Below are 23,613 nucleotides of genomic sequence, written 5' to 3' on the forward strand. Positions count from 1 at the left end.
AACTTTAAACTACATATTGTTATTGCTTGAGGGGACTCTCTCTGGACAGATCTGGGACAATTTGAACGTCGAATAATGTAAGGACATAGGGAGGGTGGGAGGGAGGGAGACACAAGAGGGAAGAGATATGGGGACGTATGTATATGTATAACTGATTCACTTTGTTATAAAGCAGAAACTAACACGCCATTGTAAGGCAATTATACTCCAATAAAGATGTTAATAAATAAATAAATAAATAATGTAAGGACAGCAGTGGATTATAACCTGATGAATAAAATAGGAATCCATGAATCTATACAGATGAGAGCTGGCTGGATGGCTGGATGGGTGGATGAGTGGATGGACAGATGGATGGGTGGGCAGGTAGGTGGCTGCCTGGGTAGATGGCTAGCCGGGGGGCGCGTGGGGGACAAGAAGAGAGGGTTCTTCCTTACAGAAAATACCAACTGATAAACATGGAGGGAGTGGTGGAAAATCATCATCTTGTATCAATCATATTAAAAAATTACTCAGCAAAAGTCATCCATTGACCATAAATCTTGGGGGAAAATTTGATGAGGGGCAGGATACTTGTATGGTCTCAGTGTCTCCATAAATCACCTGTTAGTTGAAAAGTAAAACATATTAAGCCTAAGTGGAGAAACTGAAGGACACCTTGCCCAAGTTATCAAAACTAACATCACTAATGAGGGGCAGAGGGCCACTGGGGGCTTCCAGATGGGAAGGACCTCTAAGAAGGACACGGTCGGCTTTCAGATGGGAAGGACCTCTGAGAAGGACACGGTCGGCTTTCAGATGGGAAGGACCTCTGAGAAGGACACGGTCGATCAGCATTCTGGCCACGGATCAGTACCCTGAGCCTGATCATAATGAAACACCAGGAAACTCCCAAATGAGGAACATTCAATTTACAGAAAAAGAAGACCTACATTCTCCAAAAACATCAACGTCAGGAAGGACAGAAAGGCAGAGGAACTGGTCCAGATTAAAGGAGACTGGAAATGTGAGAACTAAATGCAGGATGTGATGCTGGCCTAGATCCTGGACTGAAGGGGGAAAGGAGCCACGATGGACACTAATTACTGAGAAAACTGATAAACCTGGAATATGGGCTGCAGGTCTGATTAAAGTCCTGTGTCCACATTAAATTTCCTGAATGTGTACCTACCCTATGGTGATGTAAGAGAATATATTTGCTCCTCGGGAAAAAATTCTGAAACATTAACAAGTAAGCAGACTAAATAGATGTATGCAACCTACTCTCAAGTGATTCAGAAATAAAGCATAGGTGTGTGTGGCAAGATGTTAACATTTAGTGACTCCGGGTAATGATGTATAAGAGTCCTTTCCACTGTTCTTACAACTTTTCTGTAGGTCTGAAATTATTTCAAGATAAAAAGTTTCTTCAAATGTACTGCTCAGTTTTGCTTGGTATTGAAGGTTGTGAAAGTGGTGTCCTTGGATTCATCCATATCATCAGATGTAGATATTACTGAACATGTGAGAAGCATTATTTTATGACCCTTAACATCGCAGATAATACATCTGTCCCTCTCCATACGTGAGGAAAGTATCCATCTAGAAAACTAGTGTCTCAGCAACAGATTTAGAAATTACTGGGATTAGGTTTGTCCATATAAATGACTCTACAAATAAAGTCTGTAGTCCCTTTTGGTCCTAAGAAACCTTGGTCATGAAGGAAATGAGCCAGTAAAATAAGGCATCGAAAAGGAGGCATCTTGCTCTTAACTGTGGGTGTTCCTAAGAAAGGCTCAACCCAAATGCCTTCATTTTGTGTGTATTCTGCCCTCCTTTCCTGATGGCCATTGACACCTGGCTGACGAAATGCCAGTTACTTAATCCTCAAAACCATCACAGCCCCTGAGTTCCCAGAAGACGGCCATGTCCTGCACCCAAGGCAAGTCAGCTCCTGTCTTTCTTCTGCACTTACAAGGAAGGTGCTGGCAGAAAGCGAGTCCACGCTCCTCCAGCCACCCTCTGAGGGGTCCCTGAGCCCCGGGGGACACTTGCTCCACGTCTGCCTGTCAGTCACCGCCAGAAATCCTCCCTGGCTTCAGGGAGAAGCCACGGCTGTTTTTAGACTCACTCCCATGGGAGCAAGTAAGAGAATCAGAAAATGGTTCAGGGCTCAGAAGCTTGATCTCTGGTTCTAAACTTCCCCTGTGATAAAAATTACCTAAGCCCCGTTACGAACGGCATAACCCGTGCAGGCCTGAGTTAGTGAGCCTGACACCTCGGGTCCACGTGGCACTGGGTGCTATGGAGATGGCAAAGGGACGGGAGACCCTGAATTCCCGTCCCTGGCTACCACCAACTGGGTCGCTGTGCAAAGACCCCGAAACACACTTAAGTGTTTCTAATGAGTCTGCACGACAAGCGCAAATTAATTTGATGGAAACTGTGCCCCTTCAGACTGAGAACCAGCAGTGTCACAGGGTGAGGTGCAGCAGGCCCTCTACTGCATCAGCAGGACTCGGGGAAGCTGGGGGCCAGACAGGAAGCAGCAGCCCACAGCAGGAGAGGACACGGCCCAGCCCCGGGACAGGGCACGGCCCTTCTGATGCCTCTGCCCTTTCTCCCTCACCCAGACTCTCTGTGTGGACAGGGCAAGGCAGGACCCTTGTAGGCATGTTCCCATCCCCACAGCAGTTAGTCCAACGGCACCGCTGATGACACTAAGGGCACCACCCACAGTGAATGACCAGGGCAGTAAATGGGCAGAAAGGATCCCTGACTCCAATGGTTCTCAAAGTGTGGTCCCCGGACCGGCGCCATCAGTGTGCCCTGAGAGCTTGTTAGAAATGCAGATTTGAGGGCCCACCTCAGATCTACTGAATGAAAGTCTCCAGGGTTAGGGCCAGGAATCTGTGTTTCAACAAGTCCCCAGGTGACTCCTGCACAAGGTGGTTCACATACGCACACACACGCCCCCCAAGCTAAAGTCTGAGAAGTGCTTGTTTCTACCTACTCCTCGTCCTCATTCCCTTTTTGCTGGGGGTTTGAATGCCTGTGAGGGGACAAGGCAGCAGGACGAGAGCAGCCCGGGGGTCTGTGCCTACACCCGCACACAGAGCGCCCTGCCCACAGCCATGTCCCCCCACCTCCTAAGTGGATGGGACGTGGGCAGAAGGGGGGCCTTGGACACTCTCCGGGAGGTCCTTCCTCCATCAGCTTGACAACCCGTAAGTCCAGCTTCCTGAGGCCGCGCGTCCTGACACTGACCTGAATCTCTCGTCTCTGGTGTCACCTAGTCCTGAGGCCACAGTCTGTCAGAGCCTCAGGGAGCAGCTTCACGTGGGGCTGAAATGAAACCACTGCTGGCCCCGGCACACAGGAACTGACTGTGCTGCTTTTTTTAGTCTCCCTCCTCCTCCTTCACCCACTCTCCTCCCCTGGCCAGGTGGACACTCGGCCACTCACTCCTGTCTGGTCCCTAAAGTCAGAGGTTCAATCCTAAAGACTCCAGGCTGAGCCTGAGGGAGTGGCTGGAAGAATAATGCCTGGCTGGGTCCACGCAGAGCCTCCCCGAGCACTTGAGAGGGTCCCAGGGCCGCAGACGGCATCTCCCAACCTCTCCCTCCCCCTCCACGCCCTCCCCTAGTTAAAGCCGCCAGCATCTCTGATCTGGACCCATGCAACCGTCCTACCTGGTATCCTTACCTTTCACCTTCTTCCTCCAAACTCCAAAGCTTACTTAGGCCTCATCACCCACCCCTTGAAACCCTCTAGTGCAGCGCCCAGAGTGTGCAGAGCCAGCTCCTTCCAGCGCACAAGCCACGGTATGCACACCTCTTCCCAGCTCCAGGTTCAAGCTGTTGGCTTGAAATCAGCTGTGATGGGAGTATTTACACCACGGAAATGGGCAAATGCTACAAACCAAAACTTCTCGCTCCTGGCCCTAAAAAACCTGTTTTACCAGCACAACCTTGAGTGATTCCCAAGCCTTCTGCACATTGGAGTCATCTAAGGGTCTTCAAAACAGTACTGATGCCTGCTCCCACCTGCAGACGTGCTGATGTAACTGGGATGGCATGCACCCCGAGTGCCAGGGATTTTACGAGCTGCCCAGGGGATTCTAATGTGCAGCAGTTTGGGCACCACTGGGGTAAAATTCAAACTCCTTAGCGTAGCATACAAAGCCCATGTTCACCTGGGCCTCGCCAGCCTCTCCAGTCTCACCTTTCACCACGACCCCTGTCCCCCACGCCCGGGCTGCAGGCAGCGGAGCCAGCACAGGCCCCCAGATGTGCTCTGACGCAGCGGTTGCAACACCTGCATCTGTGGTTCCCTCTGCAGGCTGTCTTCCTGGCCTGGGTGATTCCACCCAATCCCTCCCAGGTCAGTTCAGACACCCACCCCTGCAGCCTGAGCGGACTGTCCGTCCCCAGAGCTGCCACAGGGATCTCAGCCTTCCTCTCTCCCAGCCCTATTCGTACAACACTGTCATGTCCTGTCACCTCCACCCCGAAGTCAGGGGCGACATCTGATGTCAGGTGCCTGCATGTACCAGGTGCTTGCTGAGTGTCTGTGGGATGAATAAATGGCTTCCCCTGGGGTGTGTATGAGGGCTGGGAAGTGGAAGAGCCTAGGAGACTGGTGCTCGCGCTGCACGTGAACGCAAAAAGGTGAGGACACTGTCACTACACCGCATGGTGTCCTCACGGGGCCTTCACGGGAAACTCCCACTCCGCTTGCAGGACGCAAAGAGCCGTGCTTCTTCTGATGCAACCTGTGCTTTTTGTCTCTTAGATGCTATAACTTACGTTACTAATACCATGAACAGCCACCATTTTTAGTACTTTTTAGATTCTAGATACTGTGCTAAATTCTAATACATACTATGATATTTAATCCTCTCCATAACCCTACGAGATTGGTATTGTCAACCCCATTTTACAGAAGAGTAAACTAAGGCTATTTATAATCTGTACAACCTATTAACATGATAAAGACGAACTGCTAAAGGTACATGTTGCTGGAAATGCAGTCAGGATCCAGGAGTTTGTAATGAGGGCGCTATGCCCGTGATAACGTGCACACAAATCATCATCCCACGGTCCTCTCTGCGCACCCCTGTGCCCCAACCCCGGCGGGGCTCATCCATTCCCTTGGGGTAACTGCAAAAGGGCGAAGGCGCAACACTGCAACTTAAAAAGCAAGCTATTTACCCCAAAATCTTTGCACTTTTCATCTAACCTAAGTGAAGAAGGAGGGGGAATTTTTCAAAATAGAGAAAAACAACCAGGATTGATCATCAGGCTTGCTACTGATAGTTCGGGTAGGGTGACTGAAAGTTGCCCTGCTGTGCCCTAGGAAGATGACCTCATCTCTCTTTGATGATGGATAGTATTTAGAGGATAAACACGTGCACTAAACCCAAAGGTTAGCAAATCCTTAAGATTCATGAACGCTAAAGCCTTTTGAAACTTATTTTGAAGAAACCATGGAGGCTGTGGAAGAGCCTTAACAAGTATTATGAGTCTAAAAGACGCTACAGCTACAGAAAAGCAAGCCACCCAAGGTCCATGGATGCTGACCCAAGTCAGACTGGGGGACAGTTGTTCCAATGCAGGGTCAGACTGTGTCTGGAGCACCAGGAGAGTCAAGCTGGAGACCAAAATTAAAGAGGGAACTGATAAGTTTTGTTTTGTTTTTAGAAGAGGGAGACCAGAGTGTGGAGAGTCCTAGAGATAAGACAGAAATGGCCAAAGGAAGGCCCTGGAGAAGACGAAATGGAGAAAGGGGGAACCGCAAAGGTTCCTGAAGGTCTGAGAATTCAGACTTTGTGTCGCACGTCCCCTGGAACACCCTGTAGAGACAGACTGTGTGCAAAGCAAGGAGAAACTAGCTAATAATAATAATAATAATAATAATGGAGCCATCCCAAACTGGGTGAGAGGGTAAAACAGATGACTTTCAAAGGGTCCTTCCCAAATTCTAATACTCTATCATGACCATCTCCCAGTTTTGGGGTTTCTTACAAGTCAAAGGAAAACTCCAAATCTAAAGAAAATCAAGTTTCAAAACCCCTTTTAGAATGTCCAGAATAGGCAAATTATAGAGACAGAAAGTAGAAGAACAGTTGCCCAGGCCTCGGGGAGGGCTGGGAGGGAATGGGGAGTGACCACTGATGGGTCCATGGTTTTCTTAGTGGTGATGAAAGTGTTCTAAAATTAGGTTATGATGATGGTTACACAACTCTGTGAATGCATTAAAAACCATAGAATTGTACACTTTATATGGGTGAGGTTTATGTATGCAAATTATATCTCCATCGAGCTGTTTAAAAACAAAGCTCTCTTGGGATGGCCTCCAGGGGAGTCCTCCACCCATCCTCAGGAGGGCACCTCTCTGCCACCACTTAATGCCATCAGCTGCTGCACACATCTTTCTGTTGGATGTGTTGGAAACGCTGAATGTTAATAGAGCTTTTGCCCACAGAACTGAGACACTCATCCACCCGTCTCACCTAAGGGCTGACAACGTTACTTTCCACGGCTTCCAACTGCACGATGACAGCATGAGGACAACGTGTCCATGGCTGAGGCTGGGTCAAGTCAAGGGCGGGTGAGACCCAGCACGTCAAACACTCCAAGAGCCTGGCAGGTGGCCCTGGGCCTCTTTAGCCACCGGCTGGTGACCCAGCCACTGTCACACAGAGCGCTCGGGAAGAAGAGCCAAAGCGACGCAGGCCCAGGCACAGGGGTCTCCTGAGGGCACCAACGTCCCCTCCAGCCAGGCGGGAAGACCGGGATCAGTGTGGAGGAATCTCAGGTCCCCTCGGCCGTGACCCTCCCAGGTAGGAAAGCAGTGTGCCCCTCCACTGACGACAGACGTGCTCTTGGACCCACACCCTGAACTCGTCCCAGGAGACAGAAGGCCAAATACCTCTGGCACCGGCCAGTGCCCTGTTGGGACGGCAAGGAGTATTTTTAGAAATCACATGAAAGCTCCGTGCAGTTCGCACGCGGTCCCACAACAAGCACCTCCAAATGCCGGACCTGCCGCACGGCCGCTGGGGCCCCCAAAACCTTTCACAGCTTTCCAGGAGAGTCGCAACTCTCTAAAGACATCTTAGGCCACGCTCTCAACACACTGAACTTGGGTCTAAGTGAAGGTAACTGCAATCACACGATGTGGTCCACTTACTTGCAAAGACCTTCCACCTCACCAGTGTCATCAGTGAGCTCGAGATCAGAAAATCACACAACGTATATGTCTCTGTGTACGACACCACACACACACACGTGCACGCTCACACACACGTGCACACACACTGTGACAACTCAGCTCAATCCAACCGGGCTGGGGAAAAAGACCAGAAACTGTGCCATGAAAGAAATATGACTAAAAGAAACAACTCACAGCCGTTTAGAAGAGAAGAGTGGGTGAACAATGACACACGTGGACAGGCTTTTTTATTACCTACCTGAAGCCCTGGCTGTTCCCAAAACAGCGGAACGGAGCCTCTGATCTGAACAAAAGACGACACTCCATCATCCATGTAAATCGCCTGCACCACAAGGAGACAGAAAGGGAAAGGTATTCTTCAATGAAACCGAATGTCCTGGGGCCGGGTAACGGGATCCGGCTTCCTGAGACCCGACACCAGCCAGAGCGAAGGGCGACGGCGGGCTTGAGCGCCCTCTGCCCCTCTCCCAGCCTGGCCGAGCTGCTCCCCGCCCCGCAGGCGGGCCCGGCGCTCACAGGCTTGCTCCGCGGCCCCCCAGCCTCCGAGGAGGAGGGCGCGGGTGGATGGAAATCCCACAACCTGACCTACCTCCCCGAAAAGCCCAGCAGTCCCCTCCCCACCAATTTTAGGAACAGAAGCAAATGGGCTCTGGGATTTAACTAAGACCTTCCTGGGAGCCCTCTACTGTCACCCTGTCAACTGGCGAAGTAGCAGACAGCAACTGGAAAGGGACTGGAGGAAATGAAATGAACCAGCTATTGCCCAAAGCCCTAGTTAGCTGCACTAGTCAGTCCGGCACTTGACCATGCAAGTCAAGACTTGACCTGAACTCATAGTTGGTCCTGGCCCTACACCACTGTGTTCTTAAACGTGTCAGGGAGTCCACACACACACACACAGCCTCCACAAACTTCCAGGGTGACAGCACCTGCACAGACACAGACCACCCTTTACAAGTTAAAGAATGTATCTCCTCCCTACCCCACACACAGTTCTTTCAGGCTGTACCAGCTCCTCATCCGTCTGCAGGCCCCTACTGACGCTCTAGTGCCAGGGAGGTCTAAAAGGACAAAAAGTACAGTCCCGGGCTTCACGAGGGTGAGGGCTGCGGCAGTTATCAGATGCTGCCCTTTATCTGAGTAACTCTACCCTGGCCTGGCAGGGCTGGCCCCAGGCGATGTTACCGGCCCTTTCCATCTCTTACCGGCCTGCTCCCTTACAGGGTAGCTTTCCATGCGGCTAGATCACGCTCAGATCACACATGCATTAGTAATTCTGCAGTGGAGGACCTGAACATTAGACCTGAAGGTTCCCTGAACTTCAGGAATTACATGAGCCTGGGAGTTATAATGTTGAGCTGAAACTCTATCCTTTAATCTCCAAAGGAAAAAAATGTACTGGGTGAAGAACTCGTCTGTTTCCAGATATTGATCACCAGCAAATCGGTCACGCTCCATTATCCTACTGACAAAAGCAGAAGACAGTAGCAGGCTATTTAAGCTACTGCAGGGAGCACTGGCTACAGCGAGATTAAATGTATACAGCCTCTCTGCCTGTGTCCAGATTGCTGAGAATCACCAATTCAGCCAGTATCTCTATGTAAAGACAACTCATAACAGTGCCCAGGACCTGACGGAAGCTAAGGAACGATTACCCTTCACTTGACTTAATACGTGCTAAAAGCACTACTTGCGGCATTAGACCACGCCCCTCTTGAGCTGGAACTTACACAGAACCAGCTTCAGAAAAACACCGTCAAGCAGTCCCGGCACTCCAGACCCCACCCCCGGGGCAGAAAGAAAAGATGCCTCCAAGTTTCTCCATTCCTCCTCCCGCATGAAAATATTCTAGTTCTGTGCCCATCCTATCATCAGGAACACCCACCTCTCTGTTCCCAAGGTGGTAGGACAACCCCGATCATCACACAGTAGTGATGGATTTACGGTGCTTTCCTTTCTGGGCGAAAGAACACAGGTTTTAAAACTAGTGGGAGCTTCAACACCTGGCCTGACCTCACAGAGGTAGTTTTAACAGAGGGCACCTGGGGGAGGAGAGACGGGATGGAGAGTGAACGCAGGTCAGCGCGTGAGCTCTGGGACACCACCGACCCGGCTCCCACTCCTCTCTGCCCAGCGGGGTGACCCCGGCTCTGTTCCTTAACCACCTCCTGCCTCGGTTTCCCTCTCTCAATGGAGTCAGCGTCACCTGATCACAGAGGGGTGACGTGCCGCGAGGAGCAAAGGAGGGAGCGTTCTGGAGCCCAGGGCGGTCACTCCCTCCCGTTCAGGTCGGAAGCCTCCTGCCCCACAAAACACGGGAACAGGGCTCAGGCCGCGGGCAGGAGAGGGCATCTAGGAGGGGACAGACAGAGGTGGGAGGGAAACGCAGAGCAGGAGGGGCTTCAGGAACGGGGAGCCACGGCGGCGTGTGGCTCGAGGCCAGGCCTGGCCCCGCCGGACCTGGCACCACTGGACCTGGCCCCGCCGGCCCTGGCACCGGAGTGCCCCTCTTTCACAGAGTGGGGGACCAGCAGCCCAACAACCGTAATGAGAAAGGGACGAAGCAGGAAGACTCGCCACCGGGTAGAGACTCTTTCCTCCCAAAGGCTTTTGGCTGAACTTCTGTTCCAGGATGAGGTGTCTGCAAACCAATCCCTTCCAGGTCTACATTCTCGGGAGGACACTCACGGTCATCCTAACCTCCCGGATGAATCAGTGGCCTTATCTTCAGTAGCCAAATCTTTATCCTTTGTTTTCTTTGGGTAGATGAGGGGACTTTCTGTGCCGCAGTCATGGCGGCAGAGCGAGCCCACCAGGTGGGACTCCTAGCAGAGCCGAAAAGACTCCAGACTCTGCCCAGGGAGACCAAGACGCCGTCCACACCTGCGCACACATGCATCTACACAACACAAATACGCACACAACATATATGTGTGTGCACACAAGCAAATACACAACACACATATGCCTGCATGCCCACACAAAACCCCCCTACCCACAAACGTGCACACACACACAGCCTGCCTTGGAGGAAAAAGATTGTTCTCTTAGGGAAAAACATACAAGCAAGGCAGGACTGAATGGTTTGAAAACACCTCCCTTTTCTGGCTCCCTGAGAGTTAGTCTCCACGTCAGGGATCCAGCCTGCTCTGTCTCGCCCCATCGCTTGTCCGAACGACAGAGGCAAGCAGCCCGTCAGCCGCCCTCGTGCATCTGCTACAGGACCTCCCCTCCCCAGTGGCTAAGGTCTCAGTCCCTAGCAGAGGACACAGGCCGGAGGTGACCTGCGGGCAACACAAGAGAGGCCAAGCTGCCCCAGCCAATGCTCCTTCCTGCCGCGGGCTCAGTACCAATGTCCTCAAGTCGCTGCCTGCACCCTCAGGTGCGGACATGGGGTTTCAGATCCTGCCATTTCTCTAAATGCCAGGTCACGAAGCAGGCAACGCCTTGTGCCTTCCTCTCCCTCCGTGGTTCCCCACTTCCCAGGGTCCTCCTCCAAGACTCCCTACTTCCCAGGGTCCTCCTGCAAGACTCCCCACCTCCCAGGGTCCCCCTCCAAGACTCTCCAGCTCCCAAGGTCCCCCTCCAAGACTCCCCACCTCCCAGCGTCCCCCACCAAGACTCCCCACCTCCCAGCGTCCCCCTCCAAGACTCCCCAACTCCCAGCGTCCCCCTCCAAGACTCCCCACCTCGCAGCGTCCCCCTCCAAGACTCCCCACCTCCCAGGGTCCTCCTCCAAGACTCCCCACCTCCCAGGGTCCCCCTCCAAGACTCCCCACCTCCCAGGGTCCCCCTCCAAGACTCCCCACCTCCCAGGGTCCCCCTCCAAGACTCCCCACCTCCCAGCGTCCCCCACCAAGACTCCCCACCTCCCAGCGTCCCCCTCCAAGACTCCCCACCTCCCAGGGTCCCCCTCCAAGACTCCCCACCTCCCGGCGTCCCCCTCCAAGACTCCCCACCTCCCAGCGTCCCCCTCCAAGACTCCCCACCTCCCAGCGTCCCCCTCCAAGACTCCCCACCTCCCAGCGTCCCCCTCCAAGACTCCCCACCTCCCAGGGTCCCCCTCCAAGACTCCCCACCTCCCAGCGTCCTCCTCCAAGACTCCCCACCTTGCAGGGTCCTTCGCTAGCACACAGGCCTCTCCCTGCCCTCACTTGCTCTGCTGTCTTTCCTTCTCTCTCCAGGTAGGGGGCTCACAGCTGAGCACCGACCACTCACCGTGGGAGGCACCCCCGAGGGCCAGCTCGTCTGTCTCCTCCCTGCTGTGACCCCACCCCGCAGGCTCCCGATCAGACTCAGCCGAGGGGCTCAGGATGTGCATCTGTGTTGCCGACGAGGACACCCCTGGGTCGGCTCTGGGAAACGACCCCTCCCCTGGGGTCACCTTCTCCTCCACACGCCAGGGCGCTCACGCTGTTTGGCGGCCCAGCTGGCGTGAATCGTCCGGCTCCTCCCTCCTGTGGTGGAGGGCACGGGGTCCATGGGGAGCAGCCTGAAACGTACGCGCCCCACGAGGAGCTGCTTTGGGTGCAAGCCCACGACCTCCTGCCCCATGTGTGTCTGTGAAAACGAGATCACCGTGGGGCTCTGTTGCAGCCTCTGGGTCCCGGCAGGACAGCAGCTGGTGATGTCTGGCTGACTGTCAGCTCATCTGCCTTTCCCGGGAGCAAGGTCAGGGCGAGGGCCTCATCCAGAGAGCAGCCCGGAGGAGGAAAGGGAGGAAAAAGACAAACCCGGAAGCCCACAAAGCTCCCAGGAGCCAAGAAACCCCTCCCCGAGCCCAAGAAGGGAGGCAGGTGCCGGCAATTTAAGTAACAGGGTGGGTTGCAGGGGCTGGGGGGCAGGGCGCTGCGGGCTCTAAGGCCTCGTGGCCGGCTGCCTGCTGCTGGAGGGGACAGGGTCCCTGCCTCCGTGCCCGAGCACGTACACTGGGCAGGCAGCAGACGAACACAAGTCACCAGGCACACTGAGACAGAACAACCAGAGCAGAGGCCCAACCCTAGTCCGTAGAAAAGTGAGAAGAGCAAGGACAATAGGGAGATTGTTCATAAAGCTGCATGTGCTGCATTTAAAGCACAGTCCTAATCTGTTAACGTCAGATTATATCCTTGTGTTGGACTGAACTGTGTCCCCCCTCAAAAAGATATGTTGAAGGCCTAACCCCCAGCACCTGCGAATGTGACCTTACTTGGAGATAAGAGCCATTGCAGATGCAATTAGTTAAGAAAGGTCAGGTTGGAGTAGGATGGGCCCTGAATCCAATATGCCTGGTGTCCTTATGTAAAGGGGAGAAACACACACACAGGGAGAAGATGCCACGTGGTGCTGGAGACAGATGGGAGTGATGGTGCCACAGCCGGGTGTCAGAAGCTGCCAGCGGGAAGGCTCCTCGCCCAGAGGCTTCAGAAGGAGCAGTGCGCACGCCTTGATCTCGGGCTCTGGCCTCCGGGACTAGGAGACAATACATTTCAGTCCTTTTCAGCACTCCCCCACTCCCACCATTTGCGGTGCTTGTTACAGCAGTTCCAGGAAACTACTACATCTTCTTACATTTTCAGTGTTAAAATGTCCTATCGTTTAGGAACAGACAGTGATAAGGAGGACAGTTGCTTTTTCAATGACTTACTTGACAAGACACAGTAGATGGGACCCCAATTTTTAAAAAACTGGTTGAGATCCAAAAAAATCTAAGGAGCACTAAACAAGGTACTCTCTGCCCAAGGGCGGGGTGGGGAACGAGGCTAAGGCTGAGCCGCAGCAGGGGCTCGCTCCAGGGCTGCCCGCTGGAAACCTCCGAAATCCGGCTCAGTTACCAGGTGCAGGGTCTCTGGTATTTTGATTTGTCCAAAAATGCTTTGCGTCTTTGACCCCCACTTCCCAGCACAGCGTTCAGCCTGTGGCAGGTGAAAAGTAATTAAGATCTGTGGAATGAATTGAATGGTGCAAAGACTAATAACACAAGGATAAAGGCCGGGATGGAACGCCGTAAGGAAGGCCCCCATTTGGGGGCCACGTTTTCTCTGTCATTTTTAACCAGGTGTTTATTTACCAGCCTCGTCTATGTCCAGGAGAGCTGCAAGTCACAGGCAAGAAATTGCCCCCGCTGCTCATCTTCAGGCTGCTGACTGACGTCCCCCTACTCAGCATCTGACCCCAAGAGGACCCTCCCCGCTCTGTGCCCTCCGAAAGCCCAGGCAGGTCCAGCTCACACACCGAAGTCAAGTGCTCAAATCTGTGCTGAATTAAACTGGCTAAAGTCCTGGTAGGAAACACCTGTCGCAGCTGCAGCCGTAAGAGGGGATGCAAAGTCCCATCACCACTAAATAAACACGGGCTGTTTGCAGCTTGACACCCACGGCAATACTACACCTGTGCCTTTCATGGGCTTTCCTTTGATTTATTCTGTTAGTCTACACGGTGGTATTATCCTACCATGTAGGATAATATCGCATGTTAGCATGTTCGCAAAAAAATCACCTGTTAGCAAAAAAATAATAATAATAATAAATAAAGCAGTTGTAAGACAGCATCTCTGGGAATGAGAACAGAATTTAGGGGGGGAAAAAAGTCAATGAGAAATTAAGCGGAAGGTTCTGTTCCACGGAGCTGAAAGCAACGGCTGCCTCACGTGCAGATTTCACAGCTCCCAGCTGCTAAGACTTGCTTCCAGGAGGAAGCTTCAGTGGATCTAGAATGAGAAATAACTTCCTTCTCTCATCCTGCCATTATTCATCTACTTACTTTTGTCTTAAAAACATTTTCAAACCCTGCTGGTTCATTTGTCAGCTGCTCTCTGAATAACCGCCACCCTTCGTGATATCACGGCAAAAATTCCTTCTTCTTTTTAGCTGAAAATACCCCTGGGTAAGCAACACTTTTCCAGCGTGAGAAGAGAATCAAAAAAGATACAGCACGCAGGGACTTCCCTGGTGGCACAGTGGTTAAGAATCCGCCTGCCAATGCAGGGGACATGGGTTCGAGCCCTGGTCCGGGAAGATCTCACATGCCGCGGAGCAACTAAACCCGCGAGCCACGAACTACTGAGCCCGTGTGCCACAACTACTGAAGCCCAGAGCCCGTGCTCCACAACAAGAAAAGCCACCGCCATGAGAAGCCCGCACAGCACAACGAAGAGTAGCCCCCTCTCGTCACAACTAGAGAAAGCCTGTGCACAGCAACAAAGACCCAACACAGCCAAAAATAAATAAATAAATAAATTTATGAAAAGAAAAGATACAGCATGCAAACCAGAGGCCACATTTGCAGACAGAGCCGCAGTGACACATTCTGTGCTCCTGGGAGAGTCAGGAGACACGTTCATGAGAAACTGCCTCCGACACCCCCGCCTCCAACGGAAACAAGTTTGCACAGGTTCCTCTGCTCTGAACCAGCGGGGGCCACGGGCCGGCCTGGGCACTGACCTGCTCCGTCTCCACGAAGTTGGACACATGGCCGTCGTCGTTCACGCCTCGGGTGTGGAAGCGAGCACCGGCGCCCTCGCAGCTGATACGGGAGATGAGGCAGGCCTTGGCCTGCTTGTGAGAGGCGTACACCGTGCGGACGGCCACCACCCCGCAGATGACCTTCAGCAGCCAGTCACAGCAGCGCACCTGGTGCTGCCTCAGGGGCACGTGCAACAGCTGGTTCCTGCAAAACAGAGCCCCACAGCGGTTCAGGCCGCCTCACATCCTCCAGGAAACATTGCGCCCAAAGCAAGTCGGGGAGGTGCCTAGGGGCTGCTTTCCCGCACTGCACACTCCCCATGAACTCCGCACTAGGGACACACAGCCCGGGACGTTCGTGTGCTTTAGAGACACCCCAAATGGCAGGGCCACGGAGACACGTGCAGCAGGAAAGGGCTAGGAGTCCTTTCCTGAAGCTACTCCCAGGCATCAGTATCAGTGAATGGAATCCAGGTACGGGTGTGAGTCAGTCACAGGCCTTTCAGGGACTCTCAGAGAAGCCTCTGTTTACACTGGTGGCCTCTGCAGTTTTTGATAATAAAGCCCATCAGTAAAAATTTAATCATGCTTTATGATGAAAGGATAGTGATAAATGATAAAATGACAAATCATAAAAATAATTAAATATATGCATGCTTACATGCTTACTTAAATTATATTCAGATCCCACAAGGTGAATGTAATGAGAGCATTACAAAGCACTGGATAATAAATAAACAGGATGAGATGAACATAAAACCTAATGAAAGTTCTAGTACTTCCTCCCCATACCCAGGATTGTTCTGGGTCTCTGGCATCCACGATCATAATCATGGGGATAACAGCCAACGTATATCAAGGGCACCGAGCACCGTTTTAAGTGCTTTGGGATGGATCAACTCACTTCATCCTTGAAACAGCCCTATGTACCAGGTGTTATCATTCACCCCATTTTACAGATGAAGAAACTGAGGCACAGAAGAGAAGTACTTGCCCAAGGTCACGGCGCCAGTAAGTGGCAGCATGGAGTTGGAGCTGTGCTCTTCACCCCGAGCCTCTCCTGCTGAAGGCCCTACCTTGACAGCTGCACCTGTGCATGGCCACACCCCGCTCTCATCTCTCACTCGCTCGGCCTCCCCAGCGCCCACTGGAGCTTACCGAGCAGGTAAGTGGTTGCTCTGAGAAGTGGGGCTCGGAGGGTGTGCACCGGCCTCAGGCTGCTTCCGGGCTCCACACGATTCACCCAGGGGACCCAAGCAGTGCCGTTCTGAGGCCCCTAACACGCTCCCCAGGAGGCAGGAACCACCACAGGGTAGCAAGCTAATCTAGATCACAATGCCCTATTTGTTTAAAAAAGGCAGCACTATTCCTGCCCTAAGCAGCTCTCTCATTTCTGGAGAAGTGTGCTGTGAGCTCTGACGTCTCAGGCGGCTTCTCCAAGTGGCAAGAAGCAGCCACTCTCTGCTCTCAGGCCAGCCTCCCCGACGTGACCGCGTGGGCACTAAGGGACACCCCCCACCCCCGGGAGCAGGGCCATGCCGGAGCTCTCACACCAGGGCGCTGGTCTGCCTAAAGAATGATGAGCATGAAGCATTACTTTACAAAAACACCTTCCCCTCTTCTGAAACCCTCTCTAAAATTCAGATGATAAACCATCTTTAGTAATCCACACATGAAATCAGCATCAAGGGAAGGCCTCCAGAATATTCCAGGGTCTTCCAGCCACACGGCTATGGCTGCCATCAGTCACTAGGGGTCAGGAGAAGGAACCGTTTGCCAAACAGACAGCTCTAAATAATCCTGTTTGTAGTCACACTGGCCTGACCGCCTGTGGGAGGACAGCTCATATCCTTGAAGGAAGAAACCCAAACCTATAAAGGAAAACAGCCTGCGTCTCCTTCCAGGACTGGATGGTACCGGGAAGCAACGGTCGGTGGGGAACAGTAACCCGCCCAGAAAAATGCCTTCACCACGTTGTACACCAGCCACGTTCAGCATTGACCCCATCTGACTCCAGATGTGGGTTCAGACCTTGAACACTGCACCCCAAATGGTGGGTTCAGGCAATCAAGCCCGTGACCACGCAAGCTGGGGCTGACTCAGCTGTGGTCAGCTCCATGGGTGCCGCCCTGAGCCCAAACACCACGCCCTGGAGTGTGGGATGGCCCAGCAGCCTAGCACCCTCCAGAGCTCAAGATAGTCTAGTGTCCACTTGGGGCCTCCCCCTTCCCAAGCCCCTCTCAGCCTTCACTCTGTGATTCTCTGCTCTGTCTTCTTTGTGGACCTCAAATCTCCGACCACAGAGCTGGCACCAGGAGGCCTGGAAACAGCAGGTACAAAGGGCAATCCAGATTCTCCAGGCATCCAACAAATGTTACAGCCTCTGAGACCTCTAGCCTCTGCTCATCAGACAGTCCCAGCTGAAAACGGCCCCCCGGCCTAACAAAGACCCCTCATAACCCACAGCCCCTGAGTCCCTGAGCTTGGCTGCCTTCAGGGGCACATGCCCCTGCAAAATGGAACTAGTGATTCACAGACACACCATCCCCTGGACCTGTTACTCAGAGCGTGGTCCTCAAACCAGCAGCGCTGGCGTCACCATTGGCTCCTTGCTAGAAATGCCGAGTCTCGGGCCCCAGCCCAGCCCTGCTCAGTCACAATCTGCATTTTAACAAGATCAGCAGGAGATTCACATGCTTGAAGTTTGAGCATGCTACTGCCCCCCAAACTCAACAAAACCAGAGAACCTAAGAAGATCTGGCGGGGCAAGGAGTATGGGGACACATGGAAGGATACGGTGAACCCCCTTTCTCCAAATGGAAGTCAGGAATTCACTTGTGGGAGTCCCAAGCACCAAGGTAAGTACACTTATCTGGTGATGGAAACCTACGACCTCCTCTGTTTGGGTAAGGGAGGAATACATAAATAAAGGACACAAAGAAGCCTCATCAGTCCTGACTCAGGGCTGGAAACTGGTGTAGCCCCAAAGGCCAACACTGGAATCTAGGAACACCTCATTATGTGAGGTGTATTGGAACAATGTCTACAGCAGGATTTTCATCACTTTTGCTTCTGACTCTCATCTCCTGGTAAATCTGAGGGGAACAGCTCCATTGCATGTGAATCACTGTACCCCACCCCCCCACCACCGGCTCTTTCACAGGACTGGTGAGGGTCATGACCCCTGGAGCCCAGAAAGGGAGATAATTTACATATTTATAGGGTCATCCACACCTAGCTAGTCCCTGAAGGAGCGCCCAGATGACCCTAAACATACAGAAACCCAACCACTTTTGCCTGGGCTTCAGGTCTGTCTTATCACATTACTGCACACCACCTTGGCAGGATGACTCAGTTTTGCCGTTGATACAACTGGTTTGGTTTCATGATTAACAGCATGGGATCTGGAGCCAGATGCCTGGGTTCAAATTCCCTCCGTTATTCAAGCCTCAGTCTCCTTACCTGTAAAATGGGGATAACAGACCCTACCTCATTGGTTACTATGCGGATTATGTGAGTTATGACCCCCAGAGAACTTAGAACAGTGCTTTATAAATGTCGCTGGTAAATGTCTGTACACTGGAGGATAACCAGGAGAAATGAGGGGACCAGGGACCAGGGAAGCACTGAGCACAGGCCCAGGCACTTAGGAGAAACCGGTAGATGCTGGCACGTATGCTCCTTACTTATGGAGCAGATTTCCCCTCCTAAGTCTGCATTAAATCATGTTGAACACCCTCCCTGACCCCCGGTGGGGAGTGGGGCTTGTTTTCCTCTCATTCTGCGGAGAGTGAGTGGGCACAGATCACAGCTCTCATAGGTGACCCACGTGCCCGGGGATGACGCAAAGTGGAGATCAAGGATGCAGGCGCCCATTGGAGCCCGCCCTCCACGTAAGCTGGGGGCAGGAGAGCCCGGGCCCCGGGGCCTCACCAGAAGAAGGAGTTGCCCCACTCGGAGCTGTCATCGCCCTGCTTCTGTGCCCGGACAGTGAGGTCGAAGCAAGACCCATCATTGGGCCACGAGAAGTAGAAGACCCCTGAGTTGAGGCTCTTCCTCAAGGCTGTGAGGCGGTCCTCCTCCTTGGCCTCTTCCTGAAGTGGGTAAAAGTCGGTGGCGGTGATTTTGTAGATTTCGGCCTCTGGAATTCTGCCCACAGATGTGCAGCCTGTCACCAAAACCAGGAAGCTCAGGGAGGTGCCACCTGGAAGGGAGCGAGACACGGGGGCTGAGGATCACGGGCGGCAGAGCGGCTGGCGGTGACGGGGGTGACGGGAAGCCGGGCTTTCAGCTGCAGCCATGCAACTTCCTGTTCCCGCCTTCGCATCCCCCAGACCTCGCCTTCCTAAACTCCATGGCTCAGGGGTCCGCCCCGTCACCTGAGCCCGAAGCCTGGAGCCGTGGCTCCAGAGCCCAGCCCCTGTCCCGCCGCGGCACTGTCACCTGCAGCCTGTTAGAGATGTGAATTCTCGGCACCACCCAGGCCTCTGGGGCTGGGCCAGCAGGCTGCGCTTACCAAGCCCAGGTGGTCCGGCTGCCCTCCAGAGTCTAAGGATATGCCTGCCTGGGTCCTTCCCAGCCCCACACCTCAAGCCTCTCAAATCCACCCTCCCCACGAATCCTCAGGGCCCCAGCCGGAGTCAGTCCTCCCAGCTCCATCGCTGGAGCGGCCTCCCGAACCCGCCTGATCGCAGATCTCCCTCCTTTGCTGAAATCCTTCCAGGCTCCCACTTGCCCACAGGGCTGAAGTGGGAACATCTGGGACCTCCGAGCCACTCCTGCCCACCTCCTGCCCCTTCCCACACACGGCGCCCAGGGTCCAGCAGCTTTTACAGGCCGTCTCTGCAGCTCCTCAAATGCGCCCTTGCACCCCTGGGCCTCTGCCAGCGAGGCCTTCCTCAACTCCCTCCCCAGTCACCTTCCCACCCTCAGCCTCTGGACCAGCAAGAGCCTTCCCAACGCCTCTACCCAGCCCCCTTCCCAGGAGAACTCCTCTCCACCCTTCTGGGGTCAGGTCGGCGGCACCTCCTCCAGGGAGGCTTCCCTGCTCTCCCAAGACACTGCAAGGTGTCCCTTCTAAGGGCTAAGTGGTAGCTCTCGTCACACACAAAGCTAACAGCCTCCTTCCCTGCGTGTGTCCCCCAGTAGATTGGGGGTTCCTTAGGGGCAGGGCTCTGTTTGGTTGTCATATCCCAGCATCCTGGCATTGCATACGGCGAGTGTTTGATGAACACTTCCTAAATAGGCCAATGAGAGAGCAGCTCGAGCCTCCCCTTCCCCGGTGAAAGGTTACCCCAACCAGTGCGGACCCCACTGCCAGGAGGAGGACACACCCCTCTCCGGGGACGCCACCACACCATCCGTGGCTGTTTTCTGTGCCACGGCAATGCTTTACTCTGGGGACAGTGGGGACACTGCCCCACAGTCCTCTTTTTCAGGAGAAGGCCCAGGAGATAACTTGGGTAACTAGCCTTTAGGGGCTGGTGTGATTCTGGTCCAGAGCACACTGCTCCCATCCTACTGAGGTTTAAAGGGCCCGATCCCACCAAGATCTACTCCAAATGCTCAGTGGTCATTATCTGGAGCAATGGTGGGCAGCGTTCTTAGATCTCTGGACACTTTGCTGAGACCCCTAAGACTGCCAATTCCACTGGTCACCTATGCTAGACTCCTTCCTCACACTGAATGGGAAAAAGAGTCCTGTTGGGGGTCGGGTAACATCTGGTTTTTATTAAAGAGCCCTTCATTTCATAAATAGGTCACCACTCGTACCAGGCCTACCGGGGGTTGGGGGTCACATACAATAGGCAACCATACTGGCTCGTATCCCCCCTCTCCAGTCACATGATCAGGAAATCATTTTGAAACAACAAGAATAAGGCAGTTATGCTGTGGCAGTGACAGGTGTCAGGGGGCTGAGTTTCTTAAGTAGAACAGGCGTCGTTTCTGGAAGACAGGTGGGGTTTATGTGGGGTTGCCATCCTCAAATTTCAGCCTCACAAATACAAATACTCCCCCAGCCTGTGCTAGAACCAGTGCCCATGCATCCCATCTGCCTCTTCCGATGGGCTCAGCATGGGGTGAAGCAGAGTTTGAGAACTGTCCCCTTGCAGTGGCCAGAGGACAGCCCGGTGGTCTAGGCTGCGAGCCCAAGATCAGACTCTGGAGGGGGTGGGTTCCAGGGGAGGCATGGAAAATTCTACTTTATATCTCTCCATCCGAGTCGTGAAGTGGGTTTCTAGCACCACTTCCTCAACAGCCTCTGCGTCGGGGGACCAAGTCCCTGGAAAGAGTCCCAGGGTGCTCCGAAGACAGCACGCACTTCCTGCGCAGGGCAGTGGCCCGGGGGAGGCTTGGGGCGGGCGTGCAGCCGCAGGCGTGAAAAGGCTCTCGAAATATATGAGAGCAGAGGGAAGGGGCCGCCACCGCCGAGGCATCGGGCTCCCGAGTCCTAGGACGAGGGGCTCAGGAGAGGGTGAAGAATAAGAAGAGCCACCATGTGGGAGCACGTTGGAAGCAGATGCTTTAGTGACAGTTAATCCTCAGGGCGATGCTTACCGTGCGCCAGGCGCCATTCCACAAACTTCCTCCCAGCACCCCCATTAGGGAGGTACCATCTTTAGCCCCATTCAAAGGAAGGGAGACAGAGGCACAGAGAGGGTGAGTAGCCTGCCCGAGGTGGCACAGCGGGGAGGTGGGATTCGAATCCACTTTCTGGCTATCCCACCCGGGCAAGTTACTCAAGCCAAGTGTGGTTCCAGAGCCGGTGCTCTCAACCATGTCCTTGCAGAAGTAGGGCCAACCTGCCTAACAGCGCTGCTATTTTACACAAGAGACTGTCCCCGGGGAGCTGAATCACCTGCCCAGTGCACAGCTGGTCTGTGTTGGACCAAGATGCAAACGTGCGTCTCACCTTGGCCCAGGCTCCATCTAGCCATAAGGTCCAGCGGCCTTCAACCACTTCGGCTGTTGTCTCTCTAAGAACTGTGGGTGACCAATGCACCTCTCGCTCATTTTCAAATTGACACCAGAAGTGTTCATTATTAGTTTAAATGGTTGTGAGTAATATATTTTCCAGCATGTGCTAAATATTGACATGTAAAAATAAAACTGTTGTGGGCCTCTTTACCAGCATCCAGTGGAATCTAGACGGTGATTCATACTCATCATCAGCTATTGCTTAAAGGAATCCATGAACAAGATCTTCTTTAACAGACGGGATTTTTTTCTCCCATTTCCAGTCTACTTTCCCCACAGAACTTCATCCGAATGTAACATTTCGTGCTTCACCTTATCATATTGTACAGCAATTTGATTCTGAAGCTCCAAGTCTCTAAAAAGAGTTTCTTCTGGCTTGAGTTATCACTGCAATGATTTTTAGTACACGATGGGTCAAACGATGTAAACGAAACATTTTTGTTAAATAATTGTTTAATAGAAAAAGTAAAGATTTGTTGGAAAGGCTTCTCTTAATGGGATGGATGGGACTTACAGTCCATGGATAAATATTATTTATTGATGGAATGAAACTATCAATAAATTCTATATCAATTCTAGTTCTATTTTCCATTTTTATAGCAGTAAACACTAAGAGACCTTGTTTACATTAATAAATAGGTGGGAACAGAAAGGGCTTCATTATAGAAATGTCACTCAACTCTTCAAACTCCTTCTGAGCTACACGTTAAAAAAAAAGAAATCACAATAATCTATCAACAAAATTACTGTTAATGCTGTCAGCTGACGCCCCAATTACTTCTTCCATTTTGTGGAAAGCAAACAGTTGACTATCATCTGGCTTGTCGACAAATTCGTTACCTAGTCATTGAGGTGACTGACTTCCTCAACTGCTGACAGTATTCTGAACTGTCCCTTTGTTTGGCATCCTAGAGGCATTTACTTCTGAAGCGGCTCACCACGGTGAGATTCCGGGCAGGGGAAAGCTAAGAGGGCAGACGGGTGGTTGTGGATGGAACAGAGAGGGTGAGAAACCAGCCCCTCATCACAGGACATTTTCAGGCAAACCGATTACTGGAAGGAGGTGAGGACTTGGAAACTGTTCTCCTCAGATCTAACCATGTCCTGCACCGTGGACAGTCTCTGTGACCCCCAGAAGAACAGCCCTAGGCCTCCGTCCCTCCAGGAGGGGGACCTGCCCGGCCTGCTCAGCCTGGCAGGGGTCACTCCAGCCCTGGCATCACCCCGTCTACCCATCTGTGTAACAGCCCCCGTGCTCTCATGCACTGCAGGAGACAGGGGCTGGGGGCGGTACCGTGAGGATGGTGTCGGCCTGTGATCCCACACAGAAGGCGTCTCTAGAAGTAAAAGTGAGGCCGGTGGGACTCGCTCACCCCAGGCGTGTGAGAAATCCCCTCTGCCGTCACCTTGAGCACGGGATCCAAGCTGTGTTTCCAGGAACCCAGGATCAATTTTCTCACGGCCCAGAAGTAAACTGGGCCTGGGACGGGGGTGGGGATGTCTCAGAAGTCATTAGTCAAGGCTGAGTCCAGGGGCTTGAAACCAGTTAGGGCCTTGTAGCAAGGCAAAGACAAAAGCCAAGCTTGCCTTGGCCTCAGAAGACGGGGCTCTGGGCTCTGCACGCCTCCAGTGGCCTCTGGGGCCTCAGACAAGTCCCAGGCCCTCTCTGGGCACCAGATGGGCTCCCCGTCCCTTCCAGCTCCAACACTCTGGTTCCAGCGCTCTGGCCCAAGCGAGACCATGCCTGGGTGAGAGGTTGCCGGCCAGAGTCAGGTGAGGAGGGGGCGAGGGCAAGAAATGGGTCACAGGCCAAAAAGACACGCCACAACCAGAAGAGGTCACACCCGCACGCAGAGGCCGCCTAAGTGTGCAGCGTGGAGCAACGGAATGCAACCACCTCGATGTATGTACTTGTTCACGGGGACAGGGCTTCAGTTTGGGAAGATGAAAAACGTTCTAGAGACGGATGGTGGTGATG

The 23,613-nt window shown here is 53.2% G+C and overlaps 2 protein-coding genes across 8 annotated transcripts in view; both read right to left on the bottom strand.

Annotated features, from left to right (window-relative positions):
- SYNJ2 (synaptojanin 2) overlaps window positions 1-23,613 on the bottom strand; it is a 97,079-nt gene that overhangs the window by 35,394 nt on the left and 38,072 nt on the right. For all 7 annotated transcript variants that reach the window (XM_059940918.1, XM_059940917.1, XM_059940920.1 and 4 more), the window contains 3 exons: window positions 18,591-18,861; window positions 14,637-14,862; window positions 7,454-7,537 (listed from right to left, as the gene is read on the bottom strand). In XM_059940918.1, the coding sequence (XP_059796901.1) occupies window positions 7,454-7,537; window positions 14,637-14,862; window positions 18,591-18,861 (581 nt within the window). The remainder of the gene's footprint in view (window positions 1-7,453; window positions 7,538-14,636; window positions 14,863-18,590; window positions 18,862-23,613) is intronic.
- LOC132376192 (LWamide neuropeptides-like) lies at window positions 10,574-11,536 on the bottom strand. The gene is given in 1 exon segment (XM_059941844.1): window positions 10,574-11,536. A coding segment is annotated over 1 exon segment (963 nt).

This window comes from Balaenoptera ricei, chromosome 12 (genome assembly GCF_028023285.1).
Source record: "Balaenoptera ricei isolate mBalRic1 chromosome 12, mBalRic1.hap2, whole genome shotgun sequence".
In the NCBI taxonomy this organism is placed as follows: Eukaryota; Metazoa; Chordata; class Mammalia; order Artiodactyla; family Balaenopteridae; genus Balaenoptera; species Balaenoptera ricei.